The sequence below is a fragment of the Salvelinus fontinalis genome, chromosome 4 (assembly GCF_029448725.1).
Source record: "Salvelinus fontinalis isolate EN_2023a chromosome 4, ASM2944872v1, whole genome shotgun sequence".
NCBI lineage: Eukaryota > Metazoa > Chordata > Actinopteri > Salmoniformes > Salmonidae > Salvelinus > Salvelinus fontinalis.
In genome coordinates, this window is record NC_074668.1 from 10,033,674 (window position 1) to 10,059,174 (window position 25,501).

The window sequence follows — 25,501 nt, forward strand, 5'->3', positions numbered from 1 at the left end:
ATTTGGACATGATATCCTGGATGTGGATATCAATCGTTTCAACATCAATAATGAGCAGGGAGCTCAGACACCCATCTATATTTTACTATCCTAATATCCAAGTTGAGATGAGCTTTGGGATATGCACTGAGGAATCACTTACTATTTCATATTCAGACTAAGTATGGTGGCTGAACGTACATGAATCCAGTGTTGGGCACTGTGCCTAGAATAAGACAAGGTCTGCTTCCCTTTTAGTACACTATTCCTTACATAGTGCACCACTTTTGACCATAGCCCTATAGACCCTGTTCAAAATGAGTCCACTATAGGGAATAGGGCACCATTTGGGATGATAGGGAACCATTTGGGATGCAGTGGAGTGCTATGTGGACCTAGAGAGGGCCTAGAGAGGGCCCAGAGAGGGCCTAGAGAGGTCCTAGAGAGGGCCCAGAGAGGGCCCAGAGAGGGCCTAGAGAGGGCCCAGAGAGGGCCCAGAGAGGGCCTAGAGAGGGCCTAGAGAGGGTCCAGAGAGGGCCCAGAGAGGGCCTAGAGAGGGCCCAGAGAGGGCCTAGAGAGGGCCCAGAGAGGGCCTAGAGAGGGCCCAGAGAGGGCCCAGAGAGGGCCTAGAGAGGGCCCAGAAAGGGCCTAGAGAGGGCCTAGAGAGGGTATAGAGAGGGCCCAGAGAGGGCCTAGAGAGGGCCTAGAGAGGGCCTAGAGAGGGCCTAGAGAGGGGCCAGAGAGGGCCTAGAGAGGGCCTAGAGAGGGCCTAGAGAAGGGTGGAACCACACGATTAACGAGAGTATCTTATTAGTGTTTTTTATTTATTTATTTATTTAACCTTTATTTAACCAGGTAGGCAAATTGAGAACACGTTCTCATTTACAATTGCGACCTGGCCAAGATAAAGCAAAGCAGTTCGACACATACAACAACACATAGTTACACATGGAGTAAAAACAAACATATAGTCAATAATACAGTGAAAAAAATAAAAAAATAAGTCTATATACAATGTGAGCAAGTGAGGTGAGATAAGGGAGGTGAAGGCAAACAGATATATGTATAAATAAATAAAAATATAAAAAGGCCATGGAGGCGAAGTGAGTACAACACAGCAAGTAAAATAAAAACTAAAAAAAACACTGGAATGGTTGGTTTGCATTGGAAGAAAGTGCAAAGTAGAGACAGAAATAATGGGGTGCAAAGGAGCAAAATAAATTAATAAATAAATACAGTAGGTAAAGAGGTAGTTGTTTTGTTTCCAAATGGGTAAATAAGTTACGAGACTTTTATTTGAAGTGAATCTGTTTGCCTTGAAATCTTTAAAGCAGGGGTTGGAGACAGACCTCTGAAACCTCCAAAGCAGACGTTGTAGACAGAACTGTGAAACCTCCAAAGCAGACGTTGTAGACAGACCTCTGAAACCTCCAAAGCAGACGTTGTAGACAGACCTCTGAAACCTCCAAAGCAGACGTTGTAGACAGACCTCTGAAACCTCCAACGCAGACGTTGTAGACAGACCTCTGAAACCTCCAAAGCAGACGTTGTAGACAGACCTCTGAAACCTCCAACGCAGGGGTTGGAGACAGACCTCTGAAACCTCCAAAGCAGACGTTGTAGACAGACCTCTGAAACCTCCAAAGCAGACGTTGTAGACAGACCTCTGAAACCTCCAAAGCAGACGTTGTAGACAGACCTCTGAAACCTCCAACGCAGGGGTTGGAGACAGACCATTGAAACCTCCAAAGTAGACGTTGGCGAAAACCTTTTGCTATTATTTGGCCACCCAAATAAAAAACGAAATTAGTTTTCATTGTTGGACCAAAATAATACTGTAAAATCACCTTGAATTCAGCTAAAAATTATTTTCATTTATGAAATCTGTTCCCGAGCATTCCTGCGAAAAAATACAGAGACAAACTGGTTGAATCAACATTGTTTAAATGTAATTTGTCAACGTATTGTGACGTGGAATGTAGGTGGTAAACATTGGGGGCTGCTGAGGGGAGGACATAGACAAACCTTTTATAAAATATGTTGAATTTGTAGCTTTAAAACAACGTCAGATCTTCAACATTATTTCCACTATCAGGACTACTTGAGAATTGATCTAGCTACAGCTACCCTATTACTGGGAAGCATCTCCTACTGGAGAATTGATCTATCTACAGCACAGGTGTCAAACTCATTCCACGGAGGGCCGAGTGTCTGCGGGTTTTCGCTCCTCCCTTGTACTTGATTGATGAATTAACATCACTAATTAGTTAGGAACTCCCCACACCTGGTTGTCTAGGGCTTTATTGAAAGGAAAAACCAAAAACCTTCAGACACTAGGCCCTCCGTGGAATGAGTTTGACACCCCTGATCTACAGCTACCCTATTACTCGTATCACCAATAATACTATTTAGGCCTGTATAATATTTACAAAGGCATCAACAGCTGTTGTTTCGATTCATCCCAGGATTCAACTACAAATAGACTATACATATACAGTAATTTCAAATTTAATCTTCATGTTAATCATTAATATGTTGGATTCCCATCTCAATCTCAACCAAAAATCTAAGTTGAGAATAAAACTAATTCAAATGAAACATTACTTAAAGTGAATTTATAGTTTGATTAAATTAGATTATATTTAGTCCTATTCTTTAACTGTGACTTTTGGTTGAGATGTGAATCCAACAGATCAACATGTCACGCCCTGGCTATAGAGAGGTGTTTTATTCTCTATTTTGGTTAGGGTGTGACTAGGGTGGGCAGTCTATGTTCTTTTTTCTATGTTGTTGGTTTTCTATGTGTTTGGCATGGTGTGGTTCCCAATCAGAGGCAGCTGTCTATCGTTGTCTCTGATTGGGAGCCATACTTAGGTATCCTGTTTTACATTTTGTGTTGTGGGTGATTAATTTCTCTTTAGTGTGTGTGTTGCACCTGACTGAGCTGTTTCCGTTGTCACTTTGTTGTTTTTGCCTTTTAGTGTTCAGTTTCTATTAAATATGACGACCACTTACCACGCTGCGTTTTGGTCTTCACCTTCTTCTGACGACAGCCGTTACACAAACTGGGTATTGAACTGTGTTTGTTTGTCAACACAACCAAATATATGTATCTTCTGCTTGGATAGTTCCATCTGTGATACTGACTTTAATTCTAGTTGGTCTACAAATTGATAATTGATATGTTGGACATGGTTTTTCCATTGGAATTTGGTTGTGCTTTTAGATGGTTAAAGCGTAGTGAGAACACATTGGAATTTGGTTGTGCTTTTAGATGGTTAAAGCGTAGTGAGAACACATTGGAATTTGGTTGTGCTTTTAGATGGTTAAAGCGTAGTGAGAACACATTGGAATTTGGTTGTGCTTTTAGATGGTTAAAGCGTAGTGAGAACACATTGGAAATGTAACTAACTTTTGGCTGTCTTTTTGAGTGGGTGAATATAGGTTCTAATCTCATTGAACAACGTCTCAACTAAATATTACCAAATGATCCACGTTGAAATGACATGGTGTGCCCAGTGGGAGATGTGAGCGTGTCTCAATGTAATCAAAGGTATGAAATGATCATGTTATTGTCAAACACAATATCTTATTCGGGCTTACTTGCAATCAATTTGCAGTGTATAAATGATCAAATTTATGTTCAGCCCACCTGATCACCCACTCAGAAAAAAAGTGGCCTGCAGCTAAATCTAGTTTTACCCCTGTTCTAAAGGTTGTTGAATAATTATCAGTGTGTTTACAAAAGAATGTAAAATAAACATGTATTGTTTAACATCTATTTATTTTAATTGTTTTTCCCAATGCTGAAACATCAGGGAAGTCTGTGGTTTCCTCCAAAAAAGCTCCCTGAAAACAAAAATCAATAATGTTACTGCTGGTAAACAGACAACCTGGCCTCACAGGCCAGACACTGTGTTCTGTTCTCATCAGATAATTACTGGAAACAAACTACCAGCTCCAAAATCCTTCAATCAATGCCTCACACTCATCGACACAGTTCAGAATGTAATGATATCTCTTCTGCCTTCACGTGACGAACACAGGTAGGTATACAGGAATTCCAGAATCCCCAACCTACCCCAGGACCTCACAATCTCCCCCAGGCAATGGAACAACCTGACAACCTACCCTGACGACCTTCCCCAGGACCTCACAATCTCCCCCAGGCAATGGAACAACCTGACGACCTACCCTGACAACCTACCCCAGGACCTCACAATCTCCCCCAGGCAATGGAACAACCTGACGACCTACCCTGACACCCTACCCCAGGACCTCACAATCTCCCCCAGGCAATGGAACAACCTGACGACCTACCCTGACACCCTACCCCAGGACCTCACAATCTCCCCCAGGCAATGGAACAACCTGACGACCTACCCTGACACCCTACCCCAGGACCTCACAATCTCCCCCAGGCAATGGAACAACCTGACGACCTACCCTGACAACCTACCCCAGGACCTCACAATCTCCCCCAGGCAATGGAACAACCTGACGACCTACCCTGACACCCTACCCCAGGACCTCACAATCTCCCCCAGGCAATGGAACAACCTGACGACCTACCCTGACAACCTACCCCAGGACCTCACAATCTCCCCCAGGCAATGGAACAACCTGACGACCTACCCTGACACCCTACCCCAGGACCTCACAATCTCCCCCAGGCAATGGAACAACCTGACAACCTACCCTGACGACCAACCCTGACACCCTACCCCAGGACCTCACATTCTCGCCTACTGTATGCAAAGCTGAAATGGAGCATGTGTAAAATACTGCTATCAGATACAGTTTGTGTCAGTACAGCTTGCAGAAGGACCTCCCTCTCACCTTTGACCCTGCTCTATACACTGCTGTGGGTGAGCGGCGGCGGCATGGCGCTCAGTAGGTGAGGGGCAGGGTAGTGGTTGCTCAGCGGGTTGTTGAGGGTTACGTTGAACGTGCCCTTCAGAACCGTGTCCATGATCGCTGGGCTGAGCTGAGAGGGAAACACAACAAAACAAAGGGAAAGATTCAAACAACCTGGGAAGGAACTCCCTAAAGGGCAACAGCATGAGTAAAAGGTCAGTACTCCTTGTTGTAATCCATATGAGAACTGAATTCCATGTTTCCATTGCTACAGCGGTTCAGGATGACCCAGTTTCCCTCCAACAGAGGTGAGTGGGTGAAGTGTTCCTGGTGAGCAGCCCTGTTAAGAGGGAAACTGTCCCTTGGGCTGACTCCACAGTAGGTGAGGGATCAATAACATGGCGGATGTAGCTACTACAGTAGCTACAGAGAAACAAAATAAAGAGATGTAGCTACTAGCTACAGAGAAACACAGTGAAGAGATGTAGCTACAGAGAACCTCAGTGAAGAGATGTAGCTACTAGCTTTTATTGTATTTATTTAACCTTGTTTAACTAGGCAAGTCAGTTAAGAACAAATTATTATTTACAATGATGGCCTACACCGGTCAAATCCGGATGACGCTGGGCCAATTGTGCACCGCCATAAGGGACTCCCAATCACGGCCGGTTGTGATACAGCCTGGAATTTAACCAGGGTCTATAGTACCGCCTCTAGCACTGAGATGCAGTTCCTTAGACCGCAGCTACAGAGAAACACAGTGAAAAGAGCACAGCGGGCAACACAACAAGGGGAAGGAAGGGCAAAGTGATGACACTACACTTTTGGGGGAGGAAAAAGGAAATATATATGGATTTATGCACTGATTTGTGGAGGAAAAAGTCTCAGGTCATTTAAGGTCAACTTGACCTTTTGTTTGAGTGACAATCTCAGACAAAAATGCTGGCCTGTGTGTTACAGAATATGACTACATAAAAATGTTAGGTGTGCCAACAATTCAAACCTTGAAATATCTCTCCTGACCCCATTTCATAATTTGCCAAGACGGAGATATCGCTGGTAGAGAATTCTGAACGTATCGGTATAACTGCTATAATAACGTGGTTCACGCAGCTCTTTAAACAAAACAACATTTTCTTACAACTTATTCCTCTAATATTTTTTGTCGTTGTTTAATCTAATCAAATGTAATTTGTAGTCAGTCAAAATCAGTGAGGCTGTAAAAACCATTTGTTCCTGTCATCGGGTAGACTACACCAGGCTGAATAACAACCTCAGCAGTCCTCAGTAACCTCGCTTAGAAAAAAAGGTGCTATCTAGAACCTAAAAGGGTTCTTCGGCTGTCCCCATAGAAGAACCCTTTGAAGAAACATTTTTGGTTCCAGGTAGAACCCTTTTGGGCTTCATGTAGAACCCTTCCCACAGAGGGTTCTACATGGAACCCAAAAGGGTTCTACCTGGAACCAAAAAGTGTTCTAACTGGAACCCAAAAGGGTTATCCTATAGGGACAGCCGAAGAACCCTTTTAGAACACTTTTTTCTAAATGTTGACAGCTGCTGTGTTTGAGAGACTGTGTTTGTGAGACTGTGTGTGTGTGTGCATGTGAGTACTCGTACGCGTGTCTAGCCCCACTATGTACGCCTCTGCTGTGGTGGTGATTCCCTGGGTATCCCATCACCTGTTCAACCCCGGGGCACCCTAGGGATCAATAAACAACAAGCTGCTCCACCTGCTGAACTTAAGACCACTAGAGTAGACTACCACCTGCTGAACTTAAGACCACTAGAGTAGACTAGCACCTGCTGAACTTAAGACCACTAGAGTAGACTAGCACCTGCTGACCTTAAGACCACTAGAGTAGACTAGCACCTGCTGAACTTAAGACCACTAGAGTAGACTAGCACCTGCTGACCTTAAGACCACTAGAGTAGACTAGCACCTGCTGACCTTAAGACCACTAGAGTAGACTAGCACCTGCTGACCTTAAGACCACTAGAGTAGACTAGCACCTGCTGACCTTAAGACCACTAGAGTAGACTAGCACCTGCTGACCTTAAGACCACTAGAGTAGACTAGCACCTGCTGACCTTAAGACCACTAGAGTAGACTACCACCTGCTGACCTTATGACCAGAGACCTTTTGACCAGATACCTTTTGACCAGAGACCTTTGACCAGAGACCTTTTGACCTTTGACCAGAGACCTTTTGACCAGAGACCAGAGACCTGGTCTAAAGTAGTACATTATTTAGGGAATAGGGAGCCATTTAGGACACAACCTTGAAGTTCATATCACTGTGATTGGCTAGTAACTGTAGTTCATATCACGGTGATTGGCTAGTAACTATAGTTCATATCATTGTGATTGGCTAGTAACTATAGTTCATATCACGGTGATTGGCTAGTAACTGTAGTTCATATTACTGTGATTGGCTAGTAACTGTAGTTCATATCACTGTGATTGGCTAGTAACTGTAGTTCATATCACTGTGATTGGCTAGTAACTGTAGTTCATATCACTGTGATTGGCTAGTAACTGTAGTTCATATCACTGTGATTGGCTAGTAACTGTAGTTCATATCACTGTGATTGGCTAGTAACTGTAGTTCATATCACGGTGATTGGCTAGTAACTGTAGTTCATATCACTGTAATTGGCTAGTAACTGTAGTTCATATCACTGTGATTGGCTAGTAACTATAGTTCATATCACTGTGATTGGCTAGTAACTGTAGTTCATATCACTGTGATTGGCTAGTAACTATAGTTCATATCACTGTGATTGGCTAGTAACTGTAGTTCATATCACTGTGATTGGCTAGTAACTATAGTTCATATCACTGTGATTGGCTAGTAAATGTAGTTCATATCACTGTGATTGGCTAGTAACTATAGTTCATTTCACTGTGATTGGCTAGTAAATGTAGTTCATATCACTGTGATTGGCTAGTAACTGTAGTTCATATCACTGTGATTGGCTAGTAACTGTAGTTCATATCACTGTGATTGGCTAGTAACTGTAGTTCATATCACTGTGATTGGCTAGCAACTGTAAATCAATACACTGTTGGAATGGCACGGTGGAACTACGTGGTTTGAAAGTGTCTAGGGACGTATGTTATTGTGACAGACAGAGCAAGCAAATGGGTCTGTGTTTGAGCGACTGTGTTTGTGTGTGTTCGTGTTTGAGAGACTGTGTGTGTGTGTGTGTGTGTGTGTGTGTGTGTGTGTGTGTGTGTGTGTGTGTGTGTGTGTGTGTGTGTGTGTTCGTGTGTGTGTTCGTGTTTGTGAGACTGTGTTTGAGAGACTGTGTGTGTGTGTGTGTGTGTGTGTGTGTGTGTGTTCGTGTTTGTGAGACTGTGTTTGAGAGACTGTGTGTGTGTATGTGTGTGTGTCACCCCTGTGGTGGTGAATCCCTGGGCATCCCATCACCTGTTCAACCCCGGGGCACTTCAACCCCGGGGCACTTCAACCCCGGGGCACCCTAGTGCTGAACCCTCCCAAACACATCAAACAGATCAATAAGCACCAAGCCGCTCCTTCTCCCAATGTTGCTCCTGGCATACAGATCGGGCTGCCGCCACAAGTTGCTCTGTGAATACAGATCGCAGCATGTGAATTTGTGGATCTCAGAACTAGGACGGGGGGAGGTCAACCTTTTGAAGTGCATGTGGAACCCACCGAATTCCTCTTTTTGTGCTGTTGCCTATTTTAGTGAACTCCACACTCCTATACTGCACTCTAACTCTACTCTAGTGGTCAAAAGGTCTCTGGTCAAAAGGTCTCTGGTCAAAAGGTCTCTGGTCTCTTGTCAAAAGGTCTCTGCTCAAAAGGTCTCTGGTCAAAAGGTCTCTGGTCAAAAGGTCTATGGTCAAAAGGTCTATGGTCAAAATTAGTGAACTATATACAGCATAGTTTCAGACGCAAGACCAGCTATTGAACAGCTACTGACTAGCTATTGAACAGCTACTGACCAGGTATTGAACAGCTACTGAACAGCGGGGGACACACCAGACCAGACCAGCTATTGAACAGCTACTGAACAGCGGGGGACACACCAGACCAGACCAGCTATTGAACAGCTACTGAACAGCGAGGGCCACTTTTGAAAGGTTTCTCTGCACCGTAATGTTTAATGCACCATAGCCTAATAAGACTGGAGGTAGGAGATCATATCAAACACTTCCCAAGTTTTATGACTACAAGGTAATTCCCAAAGCTTTCATTTCTCTAAATAACAGAAAGATAGGTACTACAGTAGAGTGTACTGCCATGCTCGTTAAATCACAGGCCTACACATCAGAATCACAGAGCTCATTTGTCAAATACCTGTGAAATACATTTTGCATTACTTTCTACATTTTGTAAGCGAAATACACCATTCATTTGTCTTTGCTACTACAACAGTTATATTCCAGTGGTCCAAGTCGACAGAGATGGCTCAATACTGTCCTGTGTTAATGTCACGATGAGGATGGCTCAATACTGTCCTGTGTTAATGTCACGATGAGGATGGCTCAATACTGTCCTGTGTTAATGTCACGATGAGGACGGCTCAATACTGTCCTGTGTTAATGTCACGATGAGGATGGCTCAATACTGTCCTGTGTTAATGTCACGATGAGGATGGCTCAATACTGTCCTGTGTTAATGTCACGATGAGGATGGCTCAATACTGTCCTGTGTTAATGTCACGATGAGGATGGCTCAATACTGTCCTGTGTTAATGTCACGATGAGGACGGCTCAATACTGTCCTGTGTTAATGTCACGATGAGGATGGCTCAATACTGTCCTGTGTTAATGTCACGATGAGTGTTTGATAGATACCCTTTGATTTGATCTTTTCAAATACTCTCAGTGTTTGTTTAAGTCTGCCTGGAGAGCCAATGACATGCGGATGACTCAACACTATACACGTCAGCTACCGTAGCGACTGAAATGACTGCGACACTTAACACAGATCTGCAGGTAGTTTCAGAATGGGAGGCAAGAAGTAAGATAGTCTTAAATATTTCAAAAACTAAAAGTATTGTATTTGGAACAAATCATTCACTAAACCCTAAACCTCAACTACATATTTTAATAAATAATGTGGAAATTGAGCAAGTTGAGGTGACTAAACTGCTGGAAGTAACCCTGGATTGTAAACTGTCATGGCCAAAACATATTGATACAACAGTAGCTAAGATGGGGGGAAGTCTGTCCATAATAAAGAGCTGCTCTGCCTTCTTAACAACACTATCAACAAGGCAGGTCCTACAGGCTCCTGTTTTGTCGCACCTGGACTACTGTTCAGTCGTGTGGTCAGGTGCCACAAAGAGGGACTTACGAAAATTGCAATTGGCTCAGAACAGAGCAGCACGGCTGGCTGTTAAATGTACACAGAGAGTTAACATTAATAATATGCATGTCAATCTCTCCTGGCTCAAAGTGGAGGAGAGATTGACTTCATCACTACTTGTTTTTGGAAGAGGTGTTGACAAGCTGACTGCACCGAGGTGTCTATTTAAACTACTAGCACACCGCTCAGACACCCATGCATACCCCACAAGACATGCCACCAGAGGTCTCTTCACAGTCCCTAAGTCCAGAACAGACTATGGGATGCGCACAGTACTACATAGAGCCATGACTACATGGAACTCTATTCCACAGTACTACATAGAGCCATGACTACATGGAACTCTATTCCACAGTACTACATAGAGCCATGACTACATGGAACTCTATTCCACAGTACTACATAGAGCCATGACTACATGGAACTCTATTCCACAGTACTACATAGAGCCATGACTACATGGAACTCTATTCCACAGTACTACATAGAGCCATGACTACATGGAACTCTATTCCACAGTACTACATAGAGCCATGACTACATGGAACTCTATTCCACAGTACTACATAGAGCCATGACTACATGGAACTCTATTCCACAGTACTACATAGAGCCATGACTACATGGAGTTCTATTCCACAGTACTACATAGAGCCATGACTACATGGAACTCTATTCCACAGTACTACATAGAGCCATGACTACATGGAACTCTATTCCACAGTACTACATAGAGCCATGACTACATGGAACTCTATTCCACAGTACTACATAGAGCCATGACTACATGGAACTCTATTCCACAGTACTACATAGAGCCATGACTACATGGAACTCTATTCCACAGTACTACATAGAGCCATGACTACATGGAACTCTATTCCACAGTACTACATAGAGCCATGACTACATGGAACTCTATTCCACAGTACTACATAGAGCCATGACTACATGGAACTCTATTCCACATCAGGTAACTGATGCAAGCAGTAAAATCAGATTTAAAAAACAAATACAAATAAACCTTATGGAACAGTGGGGACTGTGAAGAGACACACACACATGCACAGATACACGCATACACACACACACGCTAGCACACGCACTCTACACGCAGGTACATTGTAATATTGTTGTATGGTGTGTTGTGTATGTGGTGGAGTGTCAGTGTTATATGATGTACTGTTTTATCTTTTGTTTTAAGTGTAATGTAACTGTCTTAATGTGTTTGGACCCCAGGAAGAGTAGCTGCCTTGGCAGGAACTAATGGGGATCCATAATAAACCCCAGGAAGAGTAGCTGCTGCCTTTGCAGGAACTAATGGGGATCTATAATAAACCCCAGGAAGAGTAGCTGCTGCCTTTGCAGTAACTAATGGGGATCTATAATAAACCCCAGGAAGAGTAGCTGCTGCCTTTGCAGTAACTAATGGGGATCTATAATAAACCCCAGGAAGAGTAGCTGCTGCCTTTGCAGTAACTAATGGGGATCTATAATAAACCCCAGGAAGAGTAGCTGCTGCCTTTGCAGTAACTAATGGGGATCTATAATAAACCCCAGGAAGAGTAGCTGCTGCCTTTGCAGGAACTAAATGGGGATCTATAATAAACCCCAGGAAGAGTAGCTGCTGCCTTTGCAGGAACTAAATGGGGATCTATAATAAACCCCAGGAAGAGTAGCTGCTGCCTTTGCAGTAACTAATGGGGATCTATAATAAACCCCAGGAAGAGTAGCTGCTGCCTTTGCAGGAACTAATGGGGATCTATAATAAACCCCAGGAAGAGTAGCTGCTGCCTTTGCAGTAACTAATGGGGATCTATAATAAACCCCAGGAAGAGTAGCTGCTGCCTTTGCAGGAACTAATGGGGATCTATAATAAACCCCAGAAAGAGTAGCTGCTGCCTTTGCAGGAACTAATGGGGATCTATAATAAGCCCCAGGATGAGTAGCTGCTGCCTTTGCAGGAACTAATGGGGATCTATAATAAACCCCAGAAAGAGTAGGTGCTGCCTTGGCAGGAAATAATGGGGATCTATAATAAACCCCAGGAAGAGTAGCTGCTGCCTTTGCAGGAACTAATGGGGATCTATAATAAACCCCAGGAAGAGTAGCTGCTGCCTTGGCAGGAACTAATGGGGATCTATAATAAACCCCAGGAAGAGTAGCTGCTGCCTTTGCAGGAACTAATGGGGATCTATAATAAACCCTAGGAAAAGTAGCTGCTGCCTTGGCAGGAACTAATGGGGATCTATAATAAACCCCAGGAAGAGTAGCTGCTGCCTTTGCAGGAACAAATGGGGATCTATAATAAACCCCAGGAAGAGTAGCTGCTGCCTTTGCAGGAACTAATTGGGATCTATAATAAGCCCCAGGAAGAGTAGCTGCTGCCTTGGCAGGAACTAATGGGGATCTATAATAAACCCCAGGAAGAGTAGCTGCTGCCTTTGCAGGAACTAATGGGGATCTATAATAAACCCCAGGAAGAGTAGCTGCTGCCTTGGCAGGAACTAATGGGGATCTATAATAAACCCCAGGAAGAGTAGCTGCTGCCTTTGCAGGAACTAATGGGGATCTATAATAAACCCTAGGAAGAGTAGCTGCTGCCTTGGCAGGAACTAATGGGGATCTATAATAAACCCCAGGAAGAGTAGCTGCTGCCTTTGCAGGAACAAATGGGGATCTATAATAAACCCCAGGAAGAGTAGCTGCTGCCTTTGCAGGAACTAATTGGGATCTATAATAAGCCCCAGGAAGAGTAGCTGCTGCCTTGGCAGGAACTAATGGGGATCTATAATAAACCCCAGGAAGAGTAGCTGCTGCCTTGGCAGGAACTAATGGGGATCTATAATAAACCCCAGGAAGAGTAGCTGCTGCCTTGGCAGGAACTAATGGGGATCCATAATAAAAAACAAATACAAAATGTGCAGCAATTTTGGGACTTTTCTATTGGTTTATTAAGACAAGCAAGCTCAAAATGTCACAAATAAAGTGTTTGAATCGATTTTGAAACCGATATTCTCATAATGTTGGGGCAAATCATGTACGTTTAAGCATCTCAGGTAGACTGATGTTACATGGTAAAAGTTAGTCTGATAGTGAGTTACCTCATAGGTGCCTGGGCCGGGGTTGGTGTTCTTGGGGCCTTTGAAGCGATCCTCTCTGGACACGATCAGAGCCATCTGGGGACTGGACTTGATGTCAGGACTATACTGACCTGGACCTGGTGGACAGAGGGGAGGAAAGTAGAGGAGAGGGAGAGGGGAGGGCAGAGGAGGAGAGGACAAGAGAGGAGAATAGAGAAGAATAGAATAGAGGAGAATATAGGAGAATAGAGCAAAGGAGAATAGAATAGAAGAGAATAGAGGAGAGGAGAATGGAGGCGAATAGAATAGAAGAGAATGGAATAGAATAGAATAGAGGAAAATAGAATAGAGGATAATATAATAGAGGAGAATAGAGGAGAATAGAGGACAGTAGAAAAGAGGAGAATAGAATAGAGGAGAATAGAATAGAGGAGATTCGAATAGAGGAGATTAGAATAGAGGAGAATAGAATAGAGGAGAATAGAGGAAAATAGAGGAGAATAGAAAAGAGGAGAATAGAGGAGAATAGAATAGAGGGGAATATAATAGAGGAGAATAGAGTAGAGGAGAATATAGGAGAATAGAACAAATGAGAATAGAGGAAAATAGAATAGAGGAGATTAGAATAGAGGAGAATAGAATAGAGGAGAATAGAATAGAGGATAATAGAGGAGATTAGAATAGAGGATAATAGAATAGAGGAGAATAGAGGAGATTAGAATAGAGGAGAATAGAATAGAGGAGAATAGAGGAGAATAGAGGAGATTAGAATAGAGGAGATTAGAATAGCGGAGATTAGAATAGAGGAGAATAGAGGAGAATAGAATAGAGGAGATTAGAATAGAGGAGAATAGAGGAGAATAGAATAGAAGAGATTAGAATAGAGAAGAATAGAGGAGAATAGAATAGAGGAGAATAGAGGAGATTAGTATAGAGGAGAATAGAATAGAGGAGAATATAGGAGAATAGAGGAGAATAGAATAGAGGAGAATAGAATAGAGGAGAATAGAATAGAGGAGAATAGAATAGAGGAGAATAGAGGAGATTAGAATAGAGGAGAATAGAATAGAGGAGATTTGAATAGAGGAGATTCGAATAGAGGAGAATAGAATAGAGGAGAATAGATGAGAATATAGGAGAATAGAATAGAGGAGAATAGAGGAGAGTAGAATAGAGGAGAATATAATAGAGGAGAATAGAGGAGAATAGAATAGAGGAGAATAGAGGAGAATAGAGGAGATTAGAATAGAGGAGAACAGAGGAGAATAGAATAGAGGAGATTAGAATAGAGGAGATTAGAATAGAGGAGAATAGAATAGAAGAGATTAGAATAGAGGAGAATAGAATAGAGGAGAATAGAGGAGATTAGTATAGAGGAGAATGGAATAGAGGAGAATAGAGGAGAATAGAATAGAGGAGAATAGAATAGAGGAGAATAGAATAGAGGAGAATAGAATAGAGGAGAATAGAGGAGATCAGAATAGAGGAGAATAGAATAGAGGAGATTCCAATAGAGGAGATTAGAATAGAGGAGAATAGAATAGAGGAGAGTAGATGAGAATATAGGAGAATAGAATAGAGGAGAATAGAGGATAGTAGAATAGAGGAGAATAGAGGAGAATAGAATAGAGGAGAATAGAGGAGAATAGAGGAGAATAGAATAGAGGAGAATAGAGGAGAATAGAATAGAGGAGAATAGAATAGAGGAGAATAGAGGAGAATAGAATACAGGAGAATAGAGGAGAATAGAATAGAGGAGAATAGAGGAGAATAGAATAGAGGGGAATATAATAGAGGGGAATAGAGGAGAATAGAATAGAGGGGAATAGAATAGAGGGGAATAGAATAGAGGAGAATATAGGAGAATAGAACAAAGGAGAATAGAGGAAAATAGAATAGAGGAGATTAGAATAGAGGAGAATAGAATAGAGGAGAATAGAATAGAGGATAATAGAGGAGATTAGAATAGAGGAGAATAGAATAGAGGAGAATAGAGGAGATTAGAGGAGATTAGAATAGAGGAGAATAGAATAGAATAGAAGAGAATAGAGGAGATTAGAATAGAGGAGAATAGAATAGAGGAGAATAGAGGAGATTAGTATAGAGGAGAATAGAATAGAGGAGAATAGAATAGAGGAGAATAGAGATTAGAATAGAGGAGAATAGAATAGAGGAGATTCGAATAGAGGAGATTAGAATAGAGGAGAATAGAGGAGATGAGAATAGAATAGAGGAGAATAGAATAGAGGATAATAGAGGAGATTAGAATAGAGGAGAATAGAGGAGAATAGAGGAGAATAGAATAGAGGAGACCAGAGGAGAATAGAATAGAGGAGAATATAATAGAGGAGATTAGAATAGAGGAGAATAGAATAGAGAGGAATAGAGGAGAATATAGGAGAATAGAATAGAGGAGAATAGAGGAGAATATAATAGAGGAGAATATAATAGAGGAGAATAGAGGAAAATAGAATAGAGGAAAATAGAATAGATGAGAGGAGAATAGAGGAGAATAGAATAGAGGAGAATAGAGAAGAATCGAATAGAGGAGAATAGAATAGAGGAGAATAGAATAGATGAGAACAGAGGAGAGGAGAATAGAGGAGAATAGAATAGAGGGGAAAAGAATAGAGGAGAATAGAATAGAGGAGAATAGAGTAGAATAGAATAGAGGAGAATAGAATAGAGGAGAATAGAGGGGAATAGAATAGAGGAGACCAGAGGAGAACAGGGGAGAATAGAATAGAAGAGAAGACAATAGAGGGGAATAGAGGAGATTAGAATAGAGGAGAATAGAATAGAGGACAATAGAATAGAATAGAGGAGAATAGAATAGAATAGAATAGAGGAGAATAGAATAGAGGAGAATAGAATAGAATATAATAGAATCGAGGAGAATAGAATAAAGGAGAGTAGAGGAGAATAGAGGAGAATAGAATAGAGGAGAATAGAGGCGAATAGAATAGAGGAGATGGGAGGGAGGGAAGGGAAGAGGAGGGGAGAGGAGGGGGGTGGAGAGGAGAGGAGAGGAGGGGATAGGAGAAGAGGGGGAGAGGAGAGTCAGGCTCTGAGTCTCATCACCATAAACCATTCATATTCCAATAAGATACCACTTGAGAAGAAAAGTGTAGAGTAGGGACTCACTCACTCGGTCACTGATGTAAACAACAAATGATTCTAGCAATACAGAGTGAATGAAAACATGACGAGGTAATACAACTGTTTAAGTATGCTAGATGACATTTGGACTAAATGATGAAAACAAGGTTGAGGAAGAAAATGTAACCGGTAAGCCTGGGGGTTCCCGCGCTAGGTTTCCCAATCACTTGTCTGACCCCCAGCTAACTCAAAGGTGCTTACCGCCACAGAAAAATTTGATTGGTTTCTAGAGTTATTTTGCATTCTAAACATTCCCATTTCACCTGGAGCAGATTCCGTGTCATAGAGCCCATTTCTACCGCAGCCATTGGGTGACTGCAGAAGTATACACCTAATATTGTTGAACATATTCCAATCAAGTTGACATCAAAATGTGATTGCAAAAAGGCCTGGATGAGGGGTGAAATAATACCCCATATTCTGAAATGCAAATTAAATAATGGCTGAAATGAACTATGTGTTTGAGAGCACACTTTGCACACAGCCAGATCTATTTATATGCAAATCAATCTCTTGTTAAGGGGTTGAGTCTTGGGTAAAATAGGTTGCATAAATTATCCAAATAAGTCATGAATCTTTTTTTGAAAGAACATTTGCAATGAAAGTATAATTGAAGTAAAAATGAGGCTAACCACAAAGAGAAACGGACACTGTATTTGAATGGAAGGACATTGGGCTCCTCAACAAGCTCAGTTTATTGTCTCCTCAACAAGCTCCATTTATTGTCTCCTCAACAAGCTCCGTTTATTGTCTCCTCAACAAGCTCCGTTTATTGTCACCTCAACAAGCCCAGTCTATTGTCTCGTCAACAAGCTCCGTTTATTGTCTCCTCAACAAGCTCCGTTTATTGTCACCTCAACAAGCTCCGTTTATTGTCACCTCAACAAGCTCCGTTTATTGTCACCTCAACAAGCCCAGTCTATTGTCTCATCAACAAGCTCTGTTTATTGTCACCTCAACAAGCTCCGTTTATTGTCACCTCAACAAGCCCAGTCTATTGTCTCATCAACAAGCTCCGTTTATTGTCTCCTCAACAAGCCCAGTCTACAGTCTCCTCAACAATCCCAGTCTACAGTCTCCTCAACAATCCCAGTCTATTGTCTCCTCATCAAGCCCAGTCTACAGTCTCCTCAACAATCCCAGTCTATAGTCTCCTCAACAAGCCCAGTCTACTGTCTCCTCAACAAGCCCAGTCTACAGTCTACTCAACAAGCCCAGTCTACAGTCTCCTCAACAAGCCCAGTCTACAGTCTCCTCAACAAGCCCAGTCTACAGTCTCCTCAACAAGCCCAGTTTATTGTCTCCCCAACAAGCCCAGTTTACAGTCTCCTCAACAAGCCCAGTCTACAGTCTCCTCAACAAGCCCAGACTACTGTCTCCTCAACAAGCCCAGTCTACAGTCTCCTCAACAAGCCCAGTCTACAGTCTCCTCAACAAGCCCAGTCTACAGTCTCCTCAACAAGCCCAGTCTACAGTCTCCTCAACAAGCCCAGCCTATTGTCTCCTCAACAAGCCCAGTCTACAGTCTCCTCAACAAGCCCAGTCTACAGTCTCCTCAACAAGCCCAGTCTATTGTCTCCTCAACAAGCCCAGTCTACAGTCTCCTCAACAAGCCCAGTTTATTGTCTCCTCAACAAGCCCCTTTTATTGTCAACTCAACAAGCCCAGTCTACAGTCTCCTCAGACTAGAGTAAACCCTTATTCATGTATTCTGTATTATTCTCAAACAATTTCAACCCTCACCTCTCTACAATGACACGTTCTAGCTATTTGTTCAGTTGATTTGACTCAACATCACTTTAATGAAATGAATAAAGAGTAAAAGATATCAGATCCGCTAGAAAGCAGCATGTTGAGCAGTGCTTAAACCTTGACGGTCAGTACGGTAGCCCGCTACAGTGTGAAGATACAAGTCTAGGATCAGCTTTCCCTGCCACAATCTTAACTTTAACCATTAGTGGGGATAAAGCAAAACTGACCCAAGATCAGTGTCTAGGGGGCAACTTCACACTACACCACAGTGTAGCCTACAGCAGTGGTTCCCAACCCTGTTCACTCTGCCCCCCCTTCCAGCATTGGGGAAAATCCTGATGCACCACCCAATTTCAAAATTACACCTTGTGCAATGTACTATTACAACTTTCAGGAGTAAGTTGAAAGCCGGAGTTCCTAGGGGGCCCCACAGTTTGGGAACCACTGGTCTAGAGTACCTGGGAAGTCCGGATCGCAGCTCAGGAAGGAGGAGTGTCTGGGTGCTGCGCTCAGGAATGAGCTCTGGCGTTTCCTGCCCCCCTCGCTCCTGGGTCCTGAGAAGGAGGCGCGGCCGTACGTCTTCTCAAAAGACTCCCGCACGTTGTAGGAGCTGGGAGGAGGGGTGTCCTGGAGAGAAGAAGAAGAAGACTTTATTGTCCATTAACTGGTAGAAAACAAACCTTTGTTTTTATGCTCACAACACAAGCTCCCGAGAGGGTTTGGAAGCAATGGGTCTGGAGCAGAGCAGCACCCCTGGCGCAATTGAAGAGGGTTACGTGCCTTGCCCTAGTCACAACACAGAGAGACGACGATATGGTCACGACACAGAGAGATGACGATATGGTCACAACACAGAGAGACGACGATATGGTCACAACACAGAGAGATGACGATATGGCCACAACACAGAGAGATGACGATATGACCACAACACAGAGAGATGACGATATGGCCACAACACAGAGAGATGACGATATGACCACGACACAGAGAGATGACGATATGACCACGACACAGAGAGATGACGATATGACCACAACACAGAGAGATGACGATATGGCCACAACACAGAGAGATGACGATATGACCACAACACAGAGAGATGACGATATGGCCACAACACAGAGAGATGACGATATGACCACAACACAGAGAGATGACGATATGACCACAACACAGAGAGATGACGATATGAAGGTGTGCCAATCCAGACAAACAGAGAGGAGGAACGGAGAGGAGGAACGGAGAGGCGGAACAGAGAGGAGGAACAGAGAGGAGGAACAGAGAGGAGGAACAGAGAGGAGGAACAGAGAGGAGGAACAGAGAGGAGGTACAGAGAGGAGGAACAAAGAAGAGGAACAGAGAGGAGGAACAAAGAAGAGGAACAGAGGAGGAACTGAGAGGAGGAACGGATGAGAGAACATGGAGTGAAGTATACTGATATAGAAATATGATTTGGGTTTTCTCACCAGAATAAATTTGCTCAACATTTTGAGTGATCCAGACAATCAGCATTTTATTTTAATTATCAAATCCCTCGGTATGACCTTGGCTGCAATAACACTGGTCTGAGAAGTCAACAGACACCATACCCTTCTCTGACATCCTAGCTGATTGGCTCACCACAAAACATTGTGACGGGAACATCTGACAGGCACTCCTATCAATAACATGTTCCTTGTCTAACAACATCGTCCATTCACAGTACAGTGGGGTCTAATGAGCGATCCCGTTCCCTCCATGGGGCTGTTAGCTGGCCCTCAGTAGCCTCTCTACAGGGGGGGCCTCATTACATACAATAAATGACCCTTCAGCCTAACATAATAACAATGAATAATAATAGTAACAACTGACCACACCAGCCTGTCAGCATCACAACACTGACTAAATCACTCATGGGCTGTAATGACCAGAGACCAGACAAGGAAGACATATATCTCTAATATGACCTGAGAAAACTACAATTATAAATGACTATGAATAATGTCATTATGATTCATATGGATTATCTGTCTAAACCAGTAAGGAGATGTGTATTTTTCCAACCTAGCGCTACTTGGTTTCAAATATGATCTCCTTACTCTTCCCATCCACTCCTCCCTGAATTCCAGCTCCTTCCCACTGGACGCAGGTACAGACTACCTAAGGTTTAACAAAATAAGTTCTCTATTATTCCGAATGCCGAATTCCAAATTTTGCAACTTAACAAATGTTGGACAAATTGCTCTTAGCACTTGTACTATGAAACAGCACTTACCCTGCCTATTTGTTTGTAAATATCCTTTGTTATTTATTGTACATTTTTAGATGTTATATGTTTTATGACTGCTGCAAGATTGCCTCTTTGATGACGTTAAAGTTTTCTGAATCTGAATGATCCCCTACTCCTCAGACTCCTTCTACCACTGCTACAAATAGTTTTAGTGACGATGAGAGAGTGATATGTGTTATGGCTAGCTCAGCTACGCTAGCTAGATGAATACTGCGGGGCTATATAGCTAGCTCAGCTACGCTAGCTAGATGAATACTGCCGGGCTATGTAGCTAGCTCAGCTACGCTAGCTAGATGAATACTGCGGGGCTATACAGCTAGCTCAGCTACGCTAGCTAGATGAATACTGCAAGGCTATATAGCTAGCTCAGCTACACTAGCTAGATGAATACTGCAAGGCTATATAGCTAGCTCAGCTACACTAGCTAGATGAATACTGCGGGGCTATATAGTTAGCTCAGCTACACTAGCTAGATGAATACTGCAGGGCTATATAGTTAGCTCAGCTACGCTAGCTAGATGAATACTGCGGGGCTATATAGCTAGCTCAGCTACACTAGCTAGATGAATACTGAGGGGCTATATAGCTAGCTGAGCTACGCTAGCTAGATGAATACTGCTGGGCTATATAGCTAGCTCAGCTACGCTAGCTAGATGAATACTGTGGGGCTATATAGCTAGCTCAGCTACACTAGCTAGATGAATACTGCAGGGCTATATAGCTAGCTCAGCTACACTAGCTAGATGAATACTGCCGGGCTATATAGTTAACTCAGCTACGCTAGCTAGATGAATACTGCGGGGCTATATAGCTAGCTCAGCTACACTAGCTAGATGAATACTGCGGGGCTATATAGCTAGCTCAGCTACGCTAGCTAGATGAATACTGAGGGGCAATATAGATAGCTCTTATCACTTTTTTTTTGCATTCCATTACACTTCGACTGTGTCTGAAATGGCACCCTATTCCCTATATAGGGCACTACTTTAGACCTATAGGGCTCTGGTCAAAAATAGTGCAGTATTATTTAGGTAATAGGGTTCAGGTTTTAAGATTCAAGTTTTTACAGTTACGTGCACAAGCACAGTGAAATGCCTTTCTTGCAAAGCAAAGTTGGGTCAGAGCTCGCAAGACGACAGCCATACAGTACAGATAGCTCAATTACAATGAGCCCGTCCTCCCCAATTAAGGTAGCACCAGCCGCCTGTGACGCACACAGCACGAGGTGTTGGAAGCAGTGGGCCAGGCGAAGTGCAGCGCCCCTGAAACAATTGTAGGGGGTTACGTGCCTTGCTCAATGGCACAACACAGAGACACAGAGAGATGACAATATGGTCACAGCACAGACAGAGAGATGACGATATGGTCACAACACAAAGAGATGATGATATGGTCACAGTACAGACAGAGAGATATGACGATATGGTCACAACACAAAGAGATGACGATATGGTCACAACACAGACAGAGAGATATGACGATATGGTCACAACACAGACAGAGAGATATGACGATATGGTCACAACACAAAGAGATGACGATATGGTCACAACACAAAGAGATGACGATATGGTCACAACACAGACAGAGAGAGATGACGATATGGTCACAACACAGACAGAGAGATATGACGATATGGTCACAACACAGACAGAGAGAGATGATGATATGGTCACAACACAGAGACAGAGAGAGATGACGATATGGTCACAACACAAAGACAGAGAGAGATGACGATATGGTCACAACACAAAGACAGAGAGATATGACGATATGGTCACAACACAAAGACAGAGAGAGATGACGATATGGTCACAGCACAAAGACAGAGAGATGACGATATGGTCACAACACAGAGACAGAGAGATGACGATATGGTCACAACACAAAGACAGAGAGAGATGACGATATGGTCACAACACAAAGACAGAGAGAGATGACGATATGGTCACAACACAAAGACAGAGAGAGATGACGATATGGTCACAACACAGAGAGATGACGATATGGTCACAACACAAAGACAGAGAGAGATGACGATATGGTCACAACACAGACAGAGAGAGATGACGATATGGTCACAACACAAAGACATGACGATATGGTCACAACACAAAGAGATGACGATATGGTCACAACACAAAGACAGAGAGATGACGATATGGTCACAACACAAAGAGATGACGATATGGTCACAACACAAAGACAGAGAGATGACGATATGGTCACAACACAAAGAGATGACGATATGGTCACAACACAGACAGAGAGATGACGATATGGTCACAACACAAAGAGATGACGATATGGTCACAACACAGAGCGATGACGATATGGTCACAACACAGACAGAGAGATGACGATATGGTCACAACACAAAGAGATGACGATATGGTCACAACACAAAGAGATGACGATATGGTCACAACACAGACAGAGAGATATGACGATATGGTCACAACACAAAGACAGAGAGATATGACGATATGGTCACAACACAGACAGAGAGATATGACGATATGGTCACAACACAAAGACAGAGAGATATGACGATATGGTCACAACACAAAGACAGAGAGATATGACGATATGGTCACAACACAAAGACAGAGAGATATGACGATATGGTCACAACACAAAGAGATGACGATATGGTCACAACACAGACAGAGAGATGACGATATTGTCACAACACAAAGACTGTGAGATATGACGATATGGTCACAACACAAAGACAGAGAGATATGACGATATGGTCACAACACAGACAGAGAGAGATGACGATATGGTCACAACACAAAGAGATGACGATATGGTCACAACACAGACAGAGAGATATGACGATATGGTCACAACACAGACAGAGAGATGACGATATGGTCACAACACAGAGAGATGACGATATGGTCACAACACAGACAGAGATATGACGATATGGTCACAACACAGACAGAGAGATATGACGATATGGTCACAACACAAAGAGATGACGATATGGTCACAACACAGACAGAGAGATGACGATATGAAGGTGTGTGAACAGGGACCGTATTTGGGACTAGAGAGACACAAAACTGAGAGAGAAAAGCTGTGGCTAGTAGCAAATGAAAATAGCACTGAAATTAATTGAACGATCGAGATGGAAATGATAGGTTGGCTGTACCTGTGAGGCTATACCTGTGGAGACCGGCTGAAATGATAGGTTGGCTGTACCTGTGAGGCTATACCTGTGGAGACCGGCTGAAATGATAGGTTGGCTGTACCTGTGAGGCTATACCTGTGGAGACCGGCTGAAATGATAGGTTGGCTGTACCTGTGAGGCTATACCTGTGGAGACCGGCTGAGATCTTTTTCTAACAATAGTACACATTTCATTTGTATTCTCCTGTCTGTCACGGAGCCCCAATATGGCAGTAATTACACCTGATGGGAATTTAACTACCGTTCTCACCACCTCTCACCTATTGACAGTAGTCACAATACACTTAATTACAGAGCGGTGCGCCACGTCTGTCCAATTTCTCTCTATCGTTTATCGCCATCTATATGCATTTAGAAGTTTCATTTAATGAGCGCTCACACAGGCAGTGACATGAAACATAATGAAACGGAATACTGATGTGATTTCCCCCTGATTAGCGTCTAGATGTGTTGTCACCATCTAGATGTTTGCGGTTCTTTTCGACACTGAAGAATATAGAGAATTCAAACTAGGACAAGTCAATCGGTTAATTGGGCATGTGTTTAGAATGGAAGCTGTTATGGATTCCCTTTTGTTCCGGGTGAGTTCAGAGGTCAGAATTCAAAGAATGTTTTTTTTTGATTGGTCAGAAAGGTAAACAGTGTGTAATGCCAGAGTCTGGCTTAGCGGTAGTGTGGCTGAATTCACATGTCCCCAGACGGGAGACGGGGGAGCCCTGAGTCCACCTTTCCTAGCTGCCGTCTCCCCGTCTAGTCCTATCGATGACAATAATTAATCAATCTCAATAAAATAAAACACCTGAAAAAGAAAGAAAGAAACAGGTCAGAGTTGAAGTGAACTAATGATTCCACCTTCGTGGCACATGTACTAATCCCCTACTATGATTCCTTCCTCAGAACAAGCTCTACGTGAAGACAGGGGGGGGGGCTGATCCCAGATGGCATCCTATTCCCTACATAGGGAACTACTTAATATGTATGACCATACAGGCTCTGGTCAAAAGTAGTGCACTATATAGTGTGCCGTTTGGGATGACGCCAGACCTTTTTTAGCTCTGCCTGACAGCCTCACACTAAAGACCATGCGTGTGACATGAACAGTGTACCAGCCATTCCTCTTCTTCTCAGCTCACAGTAGAAGACTATTCCTCATCTCATTAAACCCTCCCATTAAACAATGAGGAAGTTATTTTCAGATGTGGCGGCCATTTAATTTTCCCACCCCATAAATACTGGGCTATATTTATAGTGTATGTTTCATTGAAGCTTCTGCACACTCAGCCGCAGTGGTTAAATAATCGTTTTCTGCTTTATTTAGTTCAAGGGGAGGAATTTGGTGTTCTAATGGGCTCTTAGATGGATCATAAAACCACAGGAATGATAGGGAATCACCATATGCTTGTAGTATGGTTTTATAGCTACTACAGCCGCTGATGGCTACAGATCTGCTGCTATCTTCCTCTTTCTTCTCTCTCTCCCATAAATGTGTCTGACATAAATCAAACCGGGACTTTCTCACAAAATCAGATGAAGAATTTTATTTTCTATGTTTACATATCCGGGATGTTTTATGAAAACAGGGGAGTGCATAAATTCTCTTATCGTAGCAACAATTACGAATACAAAATACGAACAAGTATGAAAATGTACACACTCACTACTTTAAGTTGCTCTGGATAAGAGCGCCTGCTAAATTACTAAAATGTAAATGTAAAACTGAAGCAGAGAAGAACATTCTAGTCAAAGGGTGAACAGATTTAACACGTCAATACATTCAGTCTTTTGATGGCTTGTTCCTCTCTTCCCCCTTCCTCTTCCTCCCTGAACTTTCTCTCCGTCGTTCCTTTGTCATCACT

The 25,501-nt window shown here is 42.9% G+C and overlaps 1 protein-coding gene across 1 annotated transcript in view; it reads right to left on the minus strand.

Annotated features, from left to right (window-relative positions):
* Window positions 1-276: 276 nt before the first annotated feature.
* Window positions 277-25,501, minus strand: part of stpg2 (sperm-tail PG-rich repeat containing 2) — a 74,131-nt gene continuing 48,906 nt past the window's right edge. Inside the window, exons 11-14 of the mRNA XM_055918712.1 lie at window positions 18,631-18,799; window positions 13,283-13,398; window positions 4,819-4,966; window positions 277-3,828 (exon numbers count right to left, since the gene is read on the minus strand). Of these exons, the coding sequence (XP_055774687.1) occupies window positions 4,832-4,966; window positions 13,283-13,398; window positions 18,631-18,799 (420 nt within the window). The 3' untranslated portion in view covers window positions 277-3,828; window positions 4,819-4,831. The remainder of the gene's footprint in view (window positions 3,829-4,818; window positions 4,967-13,282; window positions 13,399-18,630; window positions 18,800-25,501) is intronic.